The following is a 21,439-nucleotide window of genomic DNA, read 5'->3' on the forward strand; positions in this document are numbered from 1 at the left end:
TTGTCTAAGCAAACACAACAGTACATTACATATTTAAGACTTTTAAAGTATTCACTTAAAATGAGTGGAAAGATGTGGTATGCACCTTTAGAAGTCATCGCAATGCTTTACAAGAGAACAAGACGTTACACATTTTAAGGCACGGGGAGAGTAGGTGATTTGCCCAGGATCAGAAGATGTCGTGCCATGGTCAGGATTAAAACCTAGTTCCCCATTTCCAAAGTCGGCAGCTGTTGTCACCTGATTGCATCTCCACCCCCAGTCATAGACTTTGCATGATTGATTGCACTACATATATAGATTGTGACATGGAAGGACGGTGACAAGACTACATGTGACCATGAACCTCTGGAGATGTTAATAAATTATGGGACTGAATACATCTCTGGGTTCGGAATGGGAGAGACCTCAATTCTTCCACCCCAATGACTACAATGATAACACCATACATACAGTCCAGGCTGCGGTACTTGAGGAGAGCCGCCAACTGCCGGTCCTCTTCAGATTCTTGCACAAGGGGGATGTCGAGCGACGCTTTATCCAACAGGGCCTGGTCCTTCTCTTCTTCGTCTTTTATAACTTTCTTCTCATCCTGAATCATAGAATATGGAACATTAATGTAGAAATTAAAACCCATTATTTAAAAGTAAGCATACTATATTTTTCACAATTATGGAATGAATACATTAAAAATTATTTCATTTTCAGGGCTGCAGGCAAATTGGTTAGGTTTGAACTGATGGTGCAGTTGCCTACAGGACCTATTTTCTTTAATGTACACAGTGGGTTTTGAGTCAGTCCTCTTTAGCCACTGTCTTTGAGTGATCCACTACTTTGAGACATTGTCATCTGGATCATAATTTCTCTCTCATTGTCATGTTATTGGCCATTGGGTGTTTGTCCTAGACGTCCCACTCAAAGACCACATCACCTCGCACCTGAGAGACCTGCACTGGCTCCCCGTCGACAAAAGAATCACTTTCAAACTCATGATCCACGCACACAAAGCACTCCACAAGACCAGCCCAGCCTACCTCAACAGCGGACTCTCCCTATACGTACCCAACAGGAGGCTCCGCTCCGCCGACCTATCCCTGGCCGTCGTCCCGCGCATCCACAGAGCCACCTCCGTGGGCAGATCCTTCTCCCACCGCGCCGCTGTGACCTGGAACGCTCTCCCCCTACACCTACGACAGACCACAGACCTCCCGGCCTTCAGGAGACTACTCAAGACCTGGCTCTTCGACCACTAGCTGCAGTGCGACTCTAGCCTTACCTTTTAACCTACACCAAGAGTATTTTGTAATTCTCTGCTTCCACACAAATACATATCTATTCCCATGCGATTTAATTGTAATGCTGATCATTAAACAACATCCCCTTATTGCTAGACCTATTGACATTGTTAATGTTTGTTAACGCTTTTGGTCAACTTTTTTATTTTCGGCTCCAAATATGATCATGTATTTATCACACCAAATAAAATCTAACACCAATGTACTGGGTATTTATCATGTGCAATCATAGTCTACTTCGAGTTTTACCCACAAGAATGAGGCAAAAGATGTGGATTTTAGTACCGTTCACCCTAAAATCTACATGTCCCGTTATTTATCGGGCATTTTCCCCAGTACGTTTCGGCAGGGATGACCCGTCGAAATGTATTTGGAGATAGTTGCAGGAGTGCAGTTTTTGCCACAGAACCCATAATTCCAGTGGAAGTGGTAACATGAGTTACCCCATACACTAAACTTTAACAGGCCACTCGTAATTAGAATCTAGCACATTCCCTGCCTCCAGCGTCCTGGTTATCGCTTCACTATTAGCTCAAGGCGGTGCAGCCACATTCTCTGCCCAGTCCTGTTCCGCAGCAAGGATCACAGCGACCCCTGCACCTTCCTGATCACCACTTCACTATGGCTCATGGCTTTCCCAGGACCTCATCTGCCCGGCCTTACTGCTCCTCACCGGAGCTCATGGCGATTCTGACTCCTTATCTCCCCGCTGTCTGTGTCGGTTTCATAGCTTTACAGGTTGGAGCCAGCATTGTTTATTCCATTTTAAAAGTTATTCCTCTGCCACCGGTTCGCCAGGATCTGTGAGTGGAAGTGAACATTAGTGCTTAACTCTTCAAGGGTCAGGCTTTTTAGACCAAAATATGCGTCACGGATGTACGAGTCAGCTCTTTAGTTCCCAGAGGAGTCTCCTACAGTATTCAAAGTCTGAGCACTGAGGACTAATTCAAGCTCCACTGAACCCACTGGAGGAGGACAGGACAAAGGAGTAACTGAGAACTCTGGGGCCCCTCACAGCTCAGCAAACATACTACACACTAGTATAAATGAATCCAATAGATAAGGATGTTGAGATTACTTTAACCAGCATATACTTTAATAAACACATTAGCATATGTAATTTACAACTATTGTCTAAAATGACATTGAGTGAAGCAAGTAACACAACACTTATTGAGTGGTGCATTTCATATTGGATTGTTGAATGACTCTCTCATTGTCATCTATGCATTATTAGCCCAGTGGAAAATATAGAGAATAAGTGCATTTCTGCCCTATGAAGCTATTGGCTGCTCGAGGCAGAAGACAATATGTAGTCCATGCAATACTCTGTTCTGTGAACAAAGTTTTATTTCCTTAATTTTTAATGGACCCATTTCATTCAGTTCAATTAAACAATTGTGTGGAGAAATATATTTTTAGAATCTGATCCTACAATTAAATATATAAGGCAGACTCGGATAATTAAGGTACGGATGGGGACCACATGATCTTCCTGGATCAAGTAAATGTTTTTATTGCTTTGTTACAAATTGGGTATTGTTACAAATGTTATAGGATGCACTATCATCGTGGAAAAACCTCTTGAGATTCCTCTTGACATGACACTGTTTATTGTACGATTCTTAAACTGATGGATTCAAGGATTAAGGGTAACATTTGGGAGAGGCACAACTAAAATTATTATAGTGAACAAGGCTGTCTTGAAAAAAAACTCTTTATAAGAAACATAGGTAATTTGTTATTGTCTTTTCAGCTAATAAAACTCTTTATAAGAAACATAGGTAATTTGTTATTGTCTTTTCAGCTAATAAAAGGCACTAAATATCAGAATGACTCACAGAATTATATTTTATCATTGTTTGGGCACTAGCAAAATTATTTATTGGTGGGAATGTTACCATAGAATCCAAGGCTGGGTCTACAAACGGCTGAATAAGTAAATGCCCTTAACATTATATCAGCGAACTGGCAAACTTAACCTCACACTGTTGGTAGTGGTAGTGACATGAGAACATCCGCACTGACTACAGTGTGGTATTGAGCATGAGGAAAATATGTTTATTAAGAGGATTTCCTGAAGTGCCTCGTCAGATGGCTGCCAGTTGAGGAGTGTTGCTTCAGCACATCTTACACGTGTTTGTAAGTCAGCTCAGGTCTCCCTGTGGAGGGCACTAAGTGGGAGCTGAACTGAACCAGCTCTGTTTAGTAGACGGGAGCTATGCTGAATAAAGGACAGCTGTTTGAGAAATAAGCATAATTGCTGCACGTGCGCCACACAAATTAAAATCCTTTGACTTCACGGGCACATTAATGAAACTTCGCTGCGGGGATCAGGTTTCCTAACGTGAAATCGTTATACTCATGTATTACACTGTGACTTCGAATGGTGATATACCTGTAAATGTTGTGATATAACCTCTTAGCCTTGAGAAAGCCCTGGCGCTACTCGCCATATAGGGTGAAACACGTGTCGGCTGTCCTCTACTCTCTGTTCAATAAAGTTATAAAAATTTACACCGTTAATGGAATTCTTAAAGGAGATGAATGAACAAAATATGTATCAACTGAGTTTGCTATTTTACTACATACAAAAGGATGGATTTATCCGTGTTATATTAAACACTAGTTATTCAAAATACTAAGGAACATATGCTCAAACCCAATTTCAATTCTTTTCTTTGAAGCTCCTATGGTCCAGAGCTTGGAGCATTGTTCCCTCACTGATTGAACTTTTTATGAAATAAGATCTAGACCTGGGACTCCTGGACCTTTCACCCTGGCTGCAACTAAGTGGGAGGTGAGGCAAGCTCTCAAGCAAACCGGACTTCATGGCTTGCAAACCGCAGCAACCCCCCAAAACCAGATTTAAGGCAATCAATGTCACACTATTGACTAATTCAACTGTAGGATTCTTTAGCAATTCTCCAGGATGCCTTCAGTGACACATCAAGGTCAATCAGTTTCCACAGCACAGAGACTGCCCTCCTCGCTGCCACAGATGGCATCTGCTTCCTAATTGACCGGGGCAAGACCGCAGCCCTCATCCTACTAGAGCTTTCGGCTGCCTTTTACACCGTCTCCCACTGCACCCGAATCACCAGACTCCGCTACGCCGGGATCCGTGAGAAGGCCAAGGAGTGGATCCACTCCTTCCTCACCGGCCGGACCCAACGAGGCAGACTGCCTCCGTTCCTTTCAGAACCCACCGAGATCAGCTGTGGAGTCCGCCAGGGTATCTCCCTGAGCCGCCCCTCTTCAGCGTCTACATAGTCCCTCGCACAGCCATCGTCAGTAGCCACGGTTTCAACATCTTCTGCTACGCCGATGGCACCCAGCTGATCCTTTCCCTCACCAATGAACCCTTGACCATCAGAACCAACTTCCACAATGGGATGCAAGCCATCGCTACATGGATGAAAGATAGCTGCCTCAAGCTTAACTCGGACAAGACTGAAGTTCTCATCCTGAGACCCACCACATCAGTCTTGGACAACTCCTGGTGGCCAGCCGCACAGGGTGCTTCCTTCACCCAGACAGACCACGCACGCAACCTTGGCATCATACTGGACTCTTCGCTCACAATGAACTGCCAAATCAACACAATTTCCTCAGCCTGCTTCCACACTCTCCGCCTGCTCTGAAAGACATGAAATGAAATGAAAAACATTTATAAAGTGCATGGCTACCCGGGGGCGTCCCCATGCTACGGAGTGTGCTAGAGGAAACGATGGAGTTTAAGGAAAAAGCCAGGTTTTCAGTAGTGTACGTAAAGATAGAAGGTTGGATTCGCAGCGGATGGCAAGGGGCAAGGAATTCCAAAGCTTGGGGGCGTTGTACGAGAAGACACGACCCCCTTTGTGTGCCTTCTTGATTCTGGGCGTGAAGGCTAAATGGAGGAGGTCAGACGGTAGCTTCTTGGTTTTGTATGGTCTGATCATGTCTTTTAGGATGGGGGGGCCCTTGCCATGAAGGATCTTGTGAGTAGTGCACAGGGTTTTAAAGTAGACCTTCTCCTCTATTGGGAGCCAGTGGAGACATCTTAGGGCGGGCTTCGCTGAGCCTGTGAGGAGCCTGGCTGCCGAGTTCTGAACGACCTGGAGTTTAGCGATGACTGTTTTAGGAGCACCCAGGTACAAGGCATTACCATAATCCAGTCTGGAGAGGATAAGCCCCTGGATTAGAAATTTCCTGGAATCAGGTGGTAGAAGGGGAAGGATTTTGCGGGTTGTTCGGAGTAGACCAAAGCAGACGCCCGCGGTTTTCCTTGCTTGGGTATTAAACGTGAGGTCCTGGTCGAGCCATATTCCTTTTTATGTCTTCTTTTGGATAGGTGCTGGTCCCATACAAGATGGCCACATAGTATCGGGTGAGAAGTTAGATTGGTTGCCCAATACCAGGATCTCTATTTTTTCACTGTTCAGCTTGAGGTGGGAGCGGTTCATCCAGCAGGTAATGTCTTTGAGGCAGGCGCATAGATCTTCGGGGGAGCGATCCAGCTGATTCAGTGATACGATAAGCTGGGTATCATCTGCGTAGGTGACCAGTTTAATACCATGAGGGGTAACTATTTTCTCCAGGGGGGACATGTACATGTTGAAAAGTGTAGGGCTCAGGGATGAGCCCTGGGGAACTCCACAGTGCAGAGGAGTCCGTTAGGATTTAGTGTTGCCCTCAAGGACTTGGAAGGTTCTGTTATGTAGGAAGGATTTCAGCCAGGACAAGGCCGACCTGGTGACTCCCACTCCGTTGAGCCGGTGAACCAAAGTGTGGTGGTTCACCGTGTCAAAGGCTGCGCTCAGATCCAGGAGGATCACTTCTATGGATCCTCCTGAGTCGAGGATCTTTCTCGCCTCTTCACTACTGCTACCAGAGCGGTTTCAGTGCCCTGACCAGGGTGGAAGCCCGTCTGGGAGAAGTGTAGGAGTCCATCGGATTCGAGGAAGGCGGAGAGCTGGCGGTTGATGAATTTTTCTGCCACCTTGCTGATTCCTGGCAGTAAGGAGATGGGGCGGTAGTTGCCCAGATCGGTTGGATCCAGGTGGGGCTTTTTTAAGAGTGCTTTTACTACGGCCCTTTTCCAGTTCAGGAGGACAGTGCCATGAGATAAGGAGGCGGTGATCAAATTAATGATGGGAGGGATGATAGTGGGTGAGTCTAATTTTAGGATGTTTAGTGGAGCTGGGTCGAGCAGGGACCGCTTTTGATTGATTGTAGAATGGGAAAAAAATGTTTCCTCTGTGATTGGGGAGAAAGATTCTAAGCTAAGGTCCTTGTGCTGGGGTGCAAATGGTTGGGGTTCTGGTGGGTGATTAGTATTGTTGGGAGGGAAGAGTTTAAGAATATTTTGAATTTTGTTGGTGAAGAATTTTGCCAATTTATTGCAGCGGTAACCGGAGGGGTCAAGGGGAGGGGGAGGGTCGGGAATTTTTAAGAGTTGTTTTACAATGTGGAATGTTTCCCTGGAAGAGCTGGTGGAAGATCGAATTATTTCTTCGAAGAAGGCAGCCCGAGTTGTTTTGAGAGTCGTTTTGTAGACTGAGATAGATTGTCTCTATTCTGTTTTTTTATTGGTAGCATAATCTTTCCTCCGTGCTCTTTCTGATTTTTTACATTGTTTTTTTAGGAGGCATAGTTCATAGGTAAACCAGGGGGATTTAGTCTTTCCGCCTTGTTTTGGAGCGACTTTTCTGGGGAGAACTATGTCCAGTGAGTTCTCAATCCATGAGGAGAACTTCATATCTGCTACTGAAGGATCAGGGTCGTATGGGGGCGAGGAGAGTTCCAGTTGATGCCTCCACTCTTCAAAAGCTAGTTTCGACCAGGGCTGTTCGAGGGTGGGGGAGCTGGTCGGGGGGAAGGAAAGTGCCAGCTGAACTGGAATAAAAGATGATCTGACCAGAGCACAGGTACCGGCTCCACCACTTGTAGTTCAAAAAGATTCGAGAAGATAGGGTCTTTCATGTGTGTGGGTTAAAGGTTGATAAGGTGAAGCTGGTAGGCTGCAAGGTCAAGTGCTAATTCGCTAGCCACTTTGTCCCCGGGGTTATCAAAGTGGAGATTCAAGTCTCCTAGGATGGTGAAGTTGGGTACGGTGCTGGCCAGGGAGAGGGAGGCTTCAAGTAGTGTACTGCAGAATTGCCATAGTACTCCCGGGGGGCGGTATATGAGGATCCCAGATAGTGACTTCAGGGGGGAAAATTGAATAGTGAAATGAACGTTTTCACAATCTGAAATGGGGCTGTTAAGAATACGAGAGGTAAGGTGATTTTTAAATACAATTGCTATTCCTCCCCTCTTGCCACTAGTTCTGTCGAGGCGTTGGATCAGGTATCCCGGAGAGAGCCTGGACAACGTCTGGGTCGGCATCTGAGGAGAGCCAGGTTTCCATCAGAAACAGAACCTCAAGACGGCAGTCTTGTAGGAGCATGGAGATCTCCAGAGCCTGTTTGGGCAGGGACCTTCAATTCAGCAGGGTCATGCTAATTTGATGCCCTGTTGGATGTTGAGTATCTAATGGGGATAACTTGTAAGAGCAATGGGAGCAGTGACTTTGTGGTTCCCCAATGGAGTTTGAATGAGCAGAGTGAGGCTTTGGAACCTGTCTGAGTTGAAGTGGTTTCCTGGGGTAGTGTAAGGGGGCCATGGGAATAGGGGCAGAGGTTCCTGGCCCTGGGCCCGGTCTGGCACGGACAGGCGCAGACGGGCTTACCTTTGGCACGCCGGCGGCGCGCCCGCTGCGCGCATCCGCTGCCCGCGTGTTTCATGCCGATTAAGTGCTGCTCCGTCTGCCCAAAGCGTCAGACTTGCCAGGGGGAGTGTCAGGCCGTGTGTGTCCGCCCTCCACTCAAGCAGCGTCAGCTGTGGTTGACCGGGGTCGGAGCACACGAGCCTAGAACAAAGTGCCTAGTGCGGTCAGGTACAGTGCAATATGAGTTTTTAAAACAAGAAGCAGCGTTAGTTAAAAAGATATTTTCTTAAAAACAAACGTTCGCGCTAGCAGCACTCACATAAGTCTGCTGCGCGCTCGGCTTGTGCCAATTAAGTACTGCTCTGCCTGCCGCCTAGCCGAAGCGTCAGACGTGCTAGGGGGAGTGTCAGGCCGTGTGTGTCCGCACTCCATTCAAGCAGCGTCCGCTGTGGTGGACTGGGGTCGGAGCACAAGAGCCTGGAACAAAGTGCCTAGTGCGATCAGTTACAGTGCAATACAAATCACTTTTGACATTCAGATGGATCCCCTCAGAATCCAGGAAGACGGTCACCCATGTACTCATCACCAGCAGACTAATCTACGGCAACGCACTCTATGCTGACGCCATCCAGAAATAGCTCAAGAAACTACAGAAGGTCCAAAACGCCACCACCAGACTGATCCTCCGCATCCCCTGCCGCAGCCACATCACGCAACCTCCAACAACTCGAATGGCTTCCCGTCAACAAAAGAGTCACCTTCAAGCTCTTCACTCACGACTACAGGGCCCAACATTACAAAGGACCAGTGTACCTGTACGAAGGCCTCACCTTCCATGTACCCAACAGACAACTCAGAACATCAGAACCTCCTAACTTGCCCTCGCCTCCATACCCCGGATGCAAAAGTCCAGAACCAGAGGAAGATCTTTCTCCTACCGCGCTGCCAAGACTTGGAACACCCAGCCCCTGCACCTCAGGCAATCAGCATCACTGACAATTCAGGAAGGACCGCAAGACCTGGCTCTTCGAATGATCCTCCACTGAGTCTGTCTGAAATCCCCCCTCCCCCAGCACCTTGACTCCCTTAGGGGTGAGTAGTCACACTCTACAAGCCCGCTGATTCATTGATTGATAGAAGGACAGTCTGAGGTGGTGCAGATGAAATGTGTGGTGCTTGCAGGGTTGGAACACCCACATACGGCTGAACATGTAAGAGTGTGATGTACCCAGCTGAATTTTCAAATGGTATCCAATATAGTTTAATTCTGTCAGGAACCGGAGGCGAGAATGAGGCTTTTCTTTCTTCTTTAATTTAACCAGCAGCCTTAAAAAACAACAAAGTAAAACATCAATAGGACTTAGTTTCCCAGGAAGCCTATAGAAAACAAGCATTGGTGTAGCCAATAGGTCTCGCTTTTGGGACCTTATGTGTTTATCCTGAAGTTTTGGCTAAGTTGTAGAATATTGTGGCTGATGTGTATTATGTTGAAAAGTTATAATGAAAAGTGTTATATGTGGTACTTAGTGTTATTATCATGTGGTGTGGATTTATGCTACATTGAGTATAGTGTAATTACGTGGTGTGTAATTATGTGGTACTGAGTTTTGTTATGTGTAGTGTATTTATATTGCATTGAGTGTAGTCTAAATTTGTAGCGTGTTATTACGTGGCACTGAGTGATATTATGTGTATTGTATTTATGTTGTATTGAGTTGTGTGTAATTATGTGGCAGGTAATTATGGGTCACTGAGTGGTATTGTGTGGGGTGTATGTTGCATTTAGTAGAGTGTAATTATGTGGTATGTAATTATGTGGCAGTGAGTGGTATTATTTGGAGTGTATGTTGCATTGAGTGCAGTATAATTATAATTATTTAGCATATAATTATGTGGCACTGAGTTGTATAATGCGGAGTGTTTTTGAATTGTATTGAGAAGAGTGTAATTATGTGGAGTGTAATTATGTGCCAGTGATTGGTTTTATGTGGAGTGTATGTATGTTGCATTGAGTAGTGTGTAATTATGTGGAAGTGAGTGGTATTTTGTGTTGCATTGAGTAGAGTATAATTATGTGGGGTGTAATTATGTGGCACTGAGTGGTATAATGTAGAGTGTATTTATGTTGCATTGAGTAGAGTGTAATTATGTGTTATGTACTTATGTCGTAGTGAGTGGTATTATGGGGGGGCGCAACAACATTAACTGTTGCATAGTTAAACACTTATAAGGTCCCAAAGGCGAGACCTATTTCCTTTCTTAAAGGTGATTCCCCATCTTCCAGTATCCTGTGTCACCTAATACAGCTGTATTACCACTAGTATCAAGCGTACTCGCTCCTCCCATTTGAAGAAGTTCAAGACATCACAGGACATGACCACTTAAGAGGCTAAGAGTCCATAGTAAGAGTAAAGTACTACAGCTGCCTCTTGTAAAACCATTGAACTGCTACTATAAGTATCATTATTATTATTATTGCTACTGGTGCTACTACTTTCTCTATTAGCGATAGTACTGCCAAATCAAAAACTTCTAAAGGTAGTGCTTAAAACACCACCATTACCACTGCATATAAGTCACTTCAGACAGACTCTTTCGTGCAACAATATCAGCGGTCCTGAAGTGTAGGTCTTGGGCGGGGAGCCGCGAGTGAGAACATTTTACACCGCGTGAACAGTGCCCGCGCCGTCCTGACCCAGGGAGTGAATTTCCTTTCTTCTATCTGTAACTTTGGCTGCTGTGATCCACAGTGGGCCGGCACGGGCAATATCCGTGACTAATTTCACTATATATATTTTTTTCATTTTTCACACTAAGTGCCTCACGGTAGGGTGTGCCTTAGCGCGTACATACCACCAGAGTGCAATTTGTCTGTGGTCCTGACGAATGGAGTGCGATCCTGCATTTTCACAGCAGAAACATGTTGACCTTATATCTTAATTAAGGACACAGGTCTCCTAATTCGGAACCTAGTTTTGTCCGCCTTCCACGTTTTTAACCTCAATACAGGTTGGCCCACATTAAATATTTTGTTTGGGTCTCAACCGTGTATTTTTAAATTCTGCACTCACTTATTTTGCACATTTTTTGAGTTATACCACTGTTACACTCACCACCAACCCGCTCCGCTTTAAATCAGGCGTTGTAGCACGCTGGGGGGGCATTCGGCCACCCCAGCGGGGACCCAATGATGTAGCATGTCACCAACTAGTGGTGAGTGAGGGTCCTTTTAACATAGAGGTTTACTTGCCCTTCCCAGTTAGGCGTAATCACCCCAATTCTCTGGGTTGCTACCTCCTGGTTATCAAGATTGCAATTTCTGAAATCTTGTAGTTACCATAATCTGGTAGGGGCCTCTGCATAACCTGACACACATATATTTCTTTTTTGTTAAACGTATTTTTATGTTCCACTGAGTCACTCCTTGGTTGTTTAAGATAGACTCTTTCGTGCACCTTGTGCTATCCAACACAACTTGTTCAGACCTTGTCCACAGGAGACCGGGACACAACAATGTTTGTCCACAGCTTTACAATTACTGACGCTATAGTGCTCAACTCTCCAACTAATAATGGATGAAAGAAACTAGATCCACAAGATCTGATCCGAGAACGTTGACCCTGGAAATGTAGTCAAAAGATATAATTAACTTTCCACCACACTTTAAACAAAAAAATATGATTGTCATATTATGGATTTTAGTTTCTACCATGAGAAAGTAATAATTGTACTCAATACTAGCAAATTTAGTAATTTTATGTTAAGGCCACAAATCAAGAAAACTATTCACGTACAAAACTAATATCACTTTCACAGAGGCCATTACTACTTACCATTTACTATCTATACAATAGATTGATAGTTAGTGGGAGAGGGGTGGTCCAGTTAGCCGTTTCATATTGAATACCGTTTTATTTTATTTGCCCACTCAGCCTATGAAAACGTAACTTTTAAAAAGCAATCCAGTGGATGAGCCAATCCATGAAACGGACTTAAGGTAAGATGCACTCAGTGAGTTAACTGAACACCAGTGGGCCTGGAGGTCTTCATCTGCTGCTAATAAATATTTAATTTAAAAAAGCATGATGGACAACAAGAGGCAGATACAACTGTGTACATTAGGCAAGAGTTATGCAATATTTGCATCAAAGTTTCTTTTTCACTCTGCACGACTACATAAAACTTTTTTTGCACAGTAACACTACTTTTGTTAAGTTTGTGGCGGTTTCTGAGTCGAAGGTCAGCAATTCAGCTTAAGCAACCTAAGAAAACTGTCTATTTTTTGCAAAAATATTTCAGAGAAAAATGATGTTAGAAGGCAGCTAGATCAACGGGCTCTTACGACATTCTGTTAACAAAATGCATTCCATAAAGCTGTTTTTCAGCCATGCCCAAATAATCTAGGGTCGAATTCTATTAAAATTAGGGAATTCGTTTGATAAGCCTGCTGTTCAAATATTGATTCGATGACCATTTTTTATAGAAGAAAACAAATATATTACATCGAAGTAACACACTTTCCAATAAACTAGCAAAAAAGATTATACCATGGCTGATGCTATGAGAGATCTTGCTCGCCTGGTTAACACGTACTATTTTATCCATCCATGAGCATACTGGGTTTGTGCACTTATATCACTTCCACACCCAACAGCTTTTAGGTCTTACTCGCCAATCAAGACCCTGCTTCAGCCCAGGTTGATTCTCCACGCCCTCCCCAGTCTGTAACGCTATTGCCGAAGAACAGCCTCTGGTTTTCACTCCTGCCTGGGACTGGCGGAAGTATGTTTGATACAAGGGGGAATGAGTTTACAAGGGGCCCGAGTGTCACTTAAAGCCAAAGACAGGCTTCGAAACACCGCCTGTTAATACTGCCAGACAGGCCCAAACGGGTACACGCGTTTCTAATACCAGACCCTGTTTATAGAAGGAAAAAAGCTGCTAGCTTGAGCAGTAAACACACTGTTGACACTGACTGTACTGAGAAGAAAACAGACTTCCGCTAATCACAATGTAAAACTAGAATTGTAGCACGAGTTTAAGGGAAAATATCTAGCTGCAAAAATATTGAAAGCATGATTGGCAAGGTCAGTGAACCAGCTCTTTGCCGTCTGAACCATTAGAGCAGATAATGGTAAAGTCAGTACATTTCCATGCTGCTTTCATTCATTTTGTGCAATGCAGCAAGTGGAGGAAGTGATTAAACCAAAACTGACCTTCCGAACATTCCAGGTGTGACCAGCCCAAGCACAGCGGAACCCAAGCAGGAGGCGAACCACACGAACCACCACGAGGAAAAGCCGGCCAATGGTGAGTGGAGCAGAGTGTAGGGCGCAGGTTTGAGATCCGCTGCCACCTTTAACTTCGGTTAACTGGCGATCAGTGTCACTTCTGAAATGAGCTCCAGAGATTAATGAGCGGAGTCGCAAATCTAACGGGTGGCAATTGAGTGATTGAGTCGAAGAGATTATACATTTATAGATGACTCTAGGGAAGTAGTGTTTAAATTGTAAAAAATAAAAAAATAAAAAAAATAAAAAAAGCGAGATTGGGTAAGCAGGGGCTCAAATTATTTTGTAGGAACCTGGCACTTGTGATGCCTCTTTTTCCATCAACCTACCAGTCTATGGCTGTATCAAACTCTTGCAGATTATTTTTCATTCCTGATTTCTACCTTTGTCACTGTTTTCCTTTCTTTATCTTTCCACTTTCTCCTTGCTCTACCTTTCTCTGTATTGCTCTGGTTCCGTCAGTCACAAAACTTCATTCGGCCAATTATGGCCCTAAAAGTACAGATAATAACATTTCATAACCAGGTGAAGTAAAGGTCTGGATAAAAGTCTGATGAAGAAAAATAATTCCAGCTGACCAGAAATGAGTGCCAATGTCACCGACAACCTGCAACCACTAATGAAGCAAGGGCAGAAGGAGAGTGTTCTGGTAGATGCAGCAGTGAACAATGTGATTGGATAACCGAGCTTCTAAGAATCATGCGGCTTGGAAGCCTCAATAGATCTGTTAAACAGACCTGCATGTGACGTGTGCTCTCAGTGTAGTGACTTGCAAGCATTTGGGTTATTAGTGCCTCTGATATTTGTCTTTTTGTACATAGGTATATAGGTTTGCTTATTGTGCAGTCTGAATGCGGTTTCTCTCTAGAATAGACTAGCAGTTTATCTTGGGCACGTCGTTCAGTTATTGTCAGTAGATGACACTGTTGTACCGAGAAAGTAATTTATTTGCATGCCGGCACGGATCCAAGTCGTATTTTATTACGTTAGAAAACGAGGTGCCCTTTCAACGATAGACAGTTGTGAGGACATTTGTACCAGAAGTGCCCGGAGACACCGATTCCTTCTATGCTCTCTTGGGGGAGCACCCATAATCACGGGGCTCTGCTAAAGAGACTGTGCTGGGAGGCAAGCCTTACCGAAACCGTGAATTAGTGCCCAGAGACACGTGAACTGTGAGCTACAAGGCCAGGCGCGTGAGCCATGGGTCCTTGCGCACGATACAACTGAGGCATACAAGAGGGAGTCTCCGGGTTGGAGAGCGGAATGCCTACTGTAGAGAAGGGTGACTGAGCAATAACAAGCGCGTGCGCCTCACAGCAGGGGGAGGGGAGAGAGGAGGGGAGAGAGGAGGGGGCCTGCGCGATTCACTCGCAGAAGGGCGCGGCTGCGATAATTGCTGCCATATGCCAGACGCTCGCTCCCGCGAGATCGCCAAACGTGCACGCATTGCAATAGAAAGCAATGCAACGCGTGCATGTTTTTGGGGAGAAAAGCTCATCGATAACATGAGGTCTTCTCCTATGCAACGCATGCGCTTTGCGTAGGCACGACCTAAAAACCATGAAGTTCGTAATATAGTCCATCAGCCAATCAGGCGCCTCCTGGGACGATAATAGACCATGTTCCCTGCTGGACCCCCTCTTTCTTCGCTGCTAGCAGCCTCCTTCAGATAAGTTACACTTCCCTCAGTACTATTTTTATGCTATGTGGATTTGGTTTGTTTGATCTGCATTTAAAATTGTCATAGGTGCCTCTGCTCCTTTTTACGCGGTTGCTCTATAACATTGTGCTGGTATTTATGTAATTTTGTGTATTTCTATTGCATGTTATCAGTACGATTTCGGAGCCTCTGCTCCGCTTTGCAGTCGTTTACATATGTGTATTATTGCTTGAATTATTGTTTTTTTCAACTTGTTGGAGCCTCCGCTTGACCGCAGGAACGCTTCGTTTGCTCCTATTCGGCCACGAGGGTTGTGCAATTACCGGCGGGAGTGCCCGGCGGTCTGCCGACTGCCAGAGGGCATGTCTCCCTTCTTTCCTCAGGCATATCCTCAGCGGGACGCCGGCAGGTCTCCTCAGTTGCGGCCATCGCCGCATGCCTCCGCACGCATCTGTGCTGTTGCGCCTAGTTTGCCGGCATACCTGGAGAGTGAACACCCCCCTGGGGGTAAGATCAGTTGGTTTTCGGTGCTGAGCAGCACAGTTCTCCCAGGTTTATAATTATTTAAGTGCCCGTGTAGAAATAAGGGTGTTTTTTGTGCTGCTCCAAGTGTTGGTGTTACAGCAAACAAATGATGGACGGAATGCTGACAATGCCAACATTCTCCCCCAGTCAAAAGATCTGGGTTAAATCCATTGTTCTTTTGCCCACTACGCCACCCCAGTTTGGACCTAGCCATACGCAAATCAGTCTTGACCCTGTGCCCCATGGGAACAGTCCAGACCGAACTGGCAGGCCAGGTCCTCCCTGGACTGGAAACAAGCATCCTGGGACCGGTTTCAGGGTATGTAAGCCTTCTTCAGCCAGGCTAGCTTGAATTCAGCGGCACAGTGAGCAAGGAACCAATGTCTGGGCATACCCATCCCACTTAGGGCGAAAAGTGTTACAGCAATCAGATGATGGACGGAATGCTGACAATGCAAACATTCTCCCCAGTCAAAAGATCTGGGTTAAATCCATCGTTCTTTTGCCCACTACGCCACCCCAGTTTGGACCCAGCCATATGCAAATCAGTCTTGATCCGGTGCCCCATGGGAACAGTCCAGACCAGGTCCTCCCAAGTGTTGGGCCTGCTAGAAGGAGACCTAGATAGTTAGGTCTGCCCCGCCTGCCTGGGGTAAGTTATTTTCCCTTGTTTACACTGTCTGGGCTCTGTCCCAGTACTGATAAGCCCTCTCACCTGGTGGGTGGCCACCTAGATACTTACCATACTCACCTGACTCCTACCTCAGGTCCTCAGCTTCTCCTGTTTTTAGGGGCATGGAGGACTTTGACGATTATTACAAGGAGGAAGAGGAGCCAATATTTCCCGCTAACAGACAACTTCTGCGACGCGGTTGATGCCTCCATCTTCAGGGCGGTCTCAATGGCGATGGTTCCTTTGGAGAAGAGGTTAATTGACCTGGCGCAGAGGTGCCTTCAACCCCTCCCCGTGAGGGAAGAGACTCCGGGACCTTCGGGCCCCAAACCTCCGGAGTCGGACACGCTATCCCTCCTGAGTAAACGCAAACACCCCTATCCCGAAGGGGTGGATTTGGATGTGTTTGATAAGTTGAAGCAGGCATTTTTGGACACCAAGGCTCCAGCTACGCCATCAGGTCTATCCCCTTCAGATCCTCCGCCTGCAGGAACCCAGGGACCAGTGGCTTTCCAGAAACCTTCAGAGGACTCTCAGGGCGCCTCAGGCAGGGATTCTCATCATGGAAGGTCTTGGCGCCCCTCTCCCTCTCGCTCCTTGGACCACCCTCAGGCCCCGGCTCCTTGGAGCGAACCCCAGTCTGACCTCCTAGATCCAGAGGACTTGTTGTACCCCCGCTCCTCGGAGTGGGTGCCCTGTGAGAAGGTGGTCAAATATGCGACAACGAGTCTGCGGAAACCCCTAGACAAGGAGGCCCGATCCCGCCTTATGGCGGAATGCCCTCGCCCGTCCCTTGAGGGCCAGGTAGCCGTAATGCCTGAGATCAACGCTTAAATGGCGACCGTCACCAAATATATCAAAGAACAGAAGAAGGGTATTGACAGGTCCTGGCGTGCATGCCAGGACAAGTTACTGGACATCACAGGACCATTAGTCAAGATTTTTGACATGGCTGAGGACGCAAAGGCGTCAGGAGCCCTAATTCCACCAGAAGTCTTATGTAGTTGGGCCCAAAGGGTGATTAGTTTTCTAGGGAACGCGAACTGCGCCATCTCTACGGAGAGGTGCAGGTCGCTTCTCATCAAACTGGACCCGAAACTTGGCGAGCTGGCCACCTCAAAGGCGGGTCAGGTAGCTCAGGGTGGCCTGTTCGGGGCCTGTTTGTTAAGGAATTGAGCAAATTTGTCTTCAAGTTCAATTCCCTGGACAAAGCTCAGTCCTCTATACCTTTTTAGGGCCATCTCCATTGAAATTGATAAGTCCTGGTTTCAAGTTCTGAACCAGATGATCTCCAGATCTTTATTGGCCAGTCAACGCCCTTGAAGAGCCCTAAAAATCATGATCCTTCCAAGAAATCAGGGGGTGGTTCTGGGCGGTCCCTAACTACCAACTGTAATACTGGGTAGCAACTATTCAGCAGGTAGCTGGTCTTCTGGGTAGGGAGCAGGCTGAGCCTGGGGAGGAGTCCACTGTTTCCATATATGAATTAATATTTGGAGGAGAAGCTAGAGGCTGTCTTATGCGTCACATCCACTTTGCCTATTTCAAGAGGATTAGATTTAAGATTTTTATCATTTCTTTTAAGGTTTGGACTGCACTACAAAAGAAACTGGGACTTAAAAGAGTACACATATACACCCCCTGTTTAATAACAATTTACTCCCCAACTATATGTCACAACAGATATATGAAATGCTGGGATGAGAGAGGAGCGAGGGAAATTGGCGATCTTGTTGAGGAGGGAGCGATATGCCTGTTTGAATAAATCAAAGAAAAATATGGGTTGGGGAACAACCATTTTTTAAAAATATCTACAAACAAGGGACTTCCTAGCTAAAACATCAGGAGGAGCAGTTGGCTTCTCCAAGGTCCCCTTACTGGATATTTTGCTTGGATCCCAGCCAACACTGACTAGAATATACAAGCTGTTAATTAAACCAATGGGTGATGATCTTTTAAAACACACAAACCGGTGGCAGGACAGGGGAATGCGAGGACTCGCTCCTTTTGGGTCAGTCTGCATTTATCTCGGCTAACCTCCAGGTACAGTGCTTTAAGACTTGGCATAATTTATATATTACGCCTGCACAAATATCCAGGTGAGGGGGATCCTCGGGCCTCCACTGTCCACTGTGTGGATATTTTGCTGCCGATAGTGTTCACATTGCTACATGTCCCAAACTTGACGCTCTCAGACTAGAGACTGCCAAACATCTGGAAGACGTGGTGAGATTTGTGCTGGATTTGACACCCCAGGTGATAATCCTTGGTGTGAGTAATCAATATATGCCCAGGGCAATTCAGACGTTTGTGTTTACAGCTATGACTGTACTAAGACTATGTCTGGCCACTATCAGGTTAGACCATGAACCCCCTTCTGTACACTATTGGCGATGGGAGATAGCAGTGTACGGGGCACAGGGCTCTGAAATATGGGCTCCTCTGGGCAGATGGATCAACAGGGTTGAAGGATCCATAGAATGCAGTCTGGGGCATGGGGAGTAACAATGTGTATATGAACATATTGCCCTATTATCTTTGTGACTTTTTGTTATGATTTCTTTCTTCTTTTCTATTGTTCGGAATTTTCTTTTTCCTTACTAAACTCCAGATGTGTTAAAGTTTTCCAATAGCAACTGGCTTTGAATCAGGGGTGGGAGGGGTAGGTGGGGGAGGGGACCAGCTCTAATGGTGTGGTGGCTATAATTGATGTATTTGCTTTGTTTGGAACATATGTTTGAAACCTTAAAATAAAGACTTAAAAAAAACAGTATAGAAAAATAGGACGGCCTTATCCCAGACCAACGCAATCCCTCTTACCCATTATCACCACCAATGACATCAGTGAAAAGAAACAGCCTCCGCCCTTTGCTAGTTCAGAGAATCTAAATGGGTTAACCATACCAACAAAAAGACTCAGACTCAATTAGCAGGTTTTTATAAACAATTCTGGTGAAACAGCCACAGTACTCAAGTCACTGAACACTACTTGGTCTCTCTCCTCTTCAAAAGAGGAACACTACACCCACTAGACCCTAACAACTACCCGCTTGCTTACATAGTGTGGCACAATCTGGATAAAGTAGCCACATGGCAACTTTAAGGCCCTACAGTCATCAATCATATCCTACATATTAAACGGCTAGGCATCTGCCTCAAAGACACCACAAAAACTGTTCAAGTCAATGTTTTGAACAACGTTTTGAGAGGCATCACACTATGGGTCACTCAGCGGGCCAATTCTCCTTGAGCTCTCACCTTCGATTCTGTTGACCACGTCACTGCTAGGTACTGCCTACAACCGCAATGCACATCTCAGATGAATCCCTAAAATAAATCAGTGTTTCATTCAGAACATATTAAAAAAATAAAAAACAGACGAAGGACCTGATCTGCTTATTTAGGCTCACTCAATTCCAGAGTCCCTGATGGGTACTCGCTTTCACTCTGCTTCCTCCTTAGGTATTTACCTGAAACCTATCATGAAAGTCCTCAGAATCCCTAACCTCCACCTACACTCTTATAGAGAGGAGACAGAACTCCATTTGCTTGTTTTGGTGGGGTGAGGAGGGCTGGGGAAGATAGAGCCACAAATGTTTCCAAAGACTTGAAAAGCTTATGGTACAACTGCACCAAAACAGAAACATTCTTTTTGGGCCACAGACTCAATAAAGTTGCTCTAATATGCTACGTGCTTACATTTTTCAGAGACACTGGCCTATTAAAGCAAACGCCAGGAAACTAGGGATCATGTGGGATGCCAACCTCATTCCTAATACTGAAATATGGGTGGTAGTCATAGAAACATTGTAGCAAAAGAAAATCCTTAAAAACACATGCCTTGGTTTCAATACAGAAGCATAACACTGTGCTCTGGAATTTGTGCATACTCAATTTTTTTTTACAGAAATCCAAAAATGCAGTGTGCAGCACATCTGTCTTCCAAAGCATTAGAAGGATACACCAAAGTATCAATAGCCTCCTGTAGACAGCAGAATCACTTTCAAATTTCTATACTTCATCGATAAATGTCTAGAAAGTTCAGCACCCAAGTACTTGCAGGAAAGAACAGAATGCTACTTTTGGCCTGTCCTCTCAGATGAACCAGCGACTTTCCCACTGGACTTCCAAAGCAATTTGCAATGGCAGTGAAGACAGGCGCTTCACTGTCAAAGCCCACAATTTTGAAATGACTTCCACCCTGAATATCCCCAGGCAAATATTTTTTATTTATTTATTTATTTAGAGTTTTCTATAGCGCGAACTTGAACCGATAAGGTTATCAGAGCGCTTTACATAGCACCAGTTCCGTTACATATTGTCACAGCAGTTTACATAGAATCAGTTACATTGCACATTTCAGGCTCTTGACCCGTTTATGTTATCAGAGCGGTTTACATAAGACAGCATTCGATGTCCAGTGCCCTCCTCCGCCGTGTAGCGGGGGACCTCATCCAGCCCTCCGAAAGTCGTCGAGCTGTCGGGACTAGGCTCCAGGAATTTCAGCTGACCTAGGATCACACGCGTTACAAAAGGTGCAGGTGGAAAAGAAAAAAATTGCAAATGTACAAGAGATAGAATCACAAGAGGAGGAGATACAAATGGATATACTCTAGGCCCATACGAAAGGTGCAGATAGAAAGAGAAAAATTGCAAATGTACAAGCGGTAGAATCACAAGAGGGGGAGATACAAATGGATATACTCTAGGCCTGTACTGGTCAGAGGCAATAAGAGAGACAGCAGGAAAGTCAGAAGGAAAGTGAGAGGTCACTAAAATGGTGGACGAAAAACGTTGGTAGAAGAGGCACGTCCTATAGAGATAATGGCGGGGGAGCGTGAGGGTCCGAGTCCGAAGGTTCAGAGAGAGGGCTAGCATAGCCAGCAGGTCCAGGGGGGGGGACAGGCAGTCCGCAGCAAAGTCGCAGCCGCATAGATCATGAGGAGCTGGGCAGGGGAGTTCAATCCGGAGACCAGTGGAGGGTCAGGGGAGAAAGACCCCCGGCGCCCAGGCAGAAATGGAAGGCAACAAAGTTAGGTTTAGGCAAAGGTTTCCCCTGGCATGCGTTCGTGTCCCTTGAGCCAGTGTCGCCTGTGTCCGCCGGTCATCGGGAGAGTGTCCCCCAGGGCGCCATCTTGGAGTCAGGCACCTTATGCGCGAGGCAGCGTGGTCAGTGAGGGGGGGTGGGGAGGGGCACATTTCTGACCCCATTCTGACGTCTGTTGCGGGCGGAAACAGCGAGCAGCCAGCGATCCTACCACCCGGGATGTTGTCATCGGGTGGCCGATCGCAGAGGCAGAT

General features: G+C 45.8%; 1 protein-coding gene across 1 annotated transcript in view; it reads right to left on the minus strand.

Moving 5' to 3' along the window:
• Positions 1–21,439, minus strand: part of LOC144806663 (putative splicing factor YJU2B) — a gene marked incomplete at its 3' end in the record, with an annotated part of 177,337 nt that overhangs the window by 87,607 nt on the left and 68,291 nt on the right. The window contains exon 9 of the mRNA XM_078672983.1: positions 454–592. Coding sequence (XP_078529109.1) covers positions 454–592 — 139 coding nt within the window. The remainder of the gene's footprint in view (positions 1–453; positions 593–21,439) is intronic.

This window comes from Lissotriton helveticus, unplaced genomic scaffold (assembly GCF_964261635.1).
Source record: "Lissotriton helveticus unplaced genomic scaffold, aLisHel1.1 SCAFFOLD_390, whole genome shotgun sequence".
Taxonomy (NCBI): domain Eukaryota; kingdom Metazoa; phylum Chordata; class Amphibia; order Caudata; family Salamandridae; genus Lissotriton; species Lissotriton helveticus.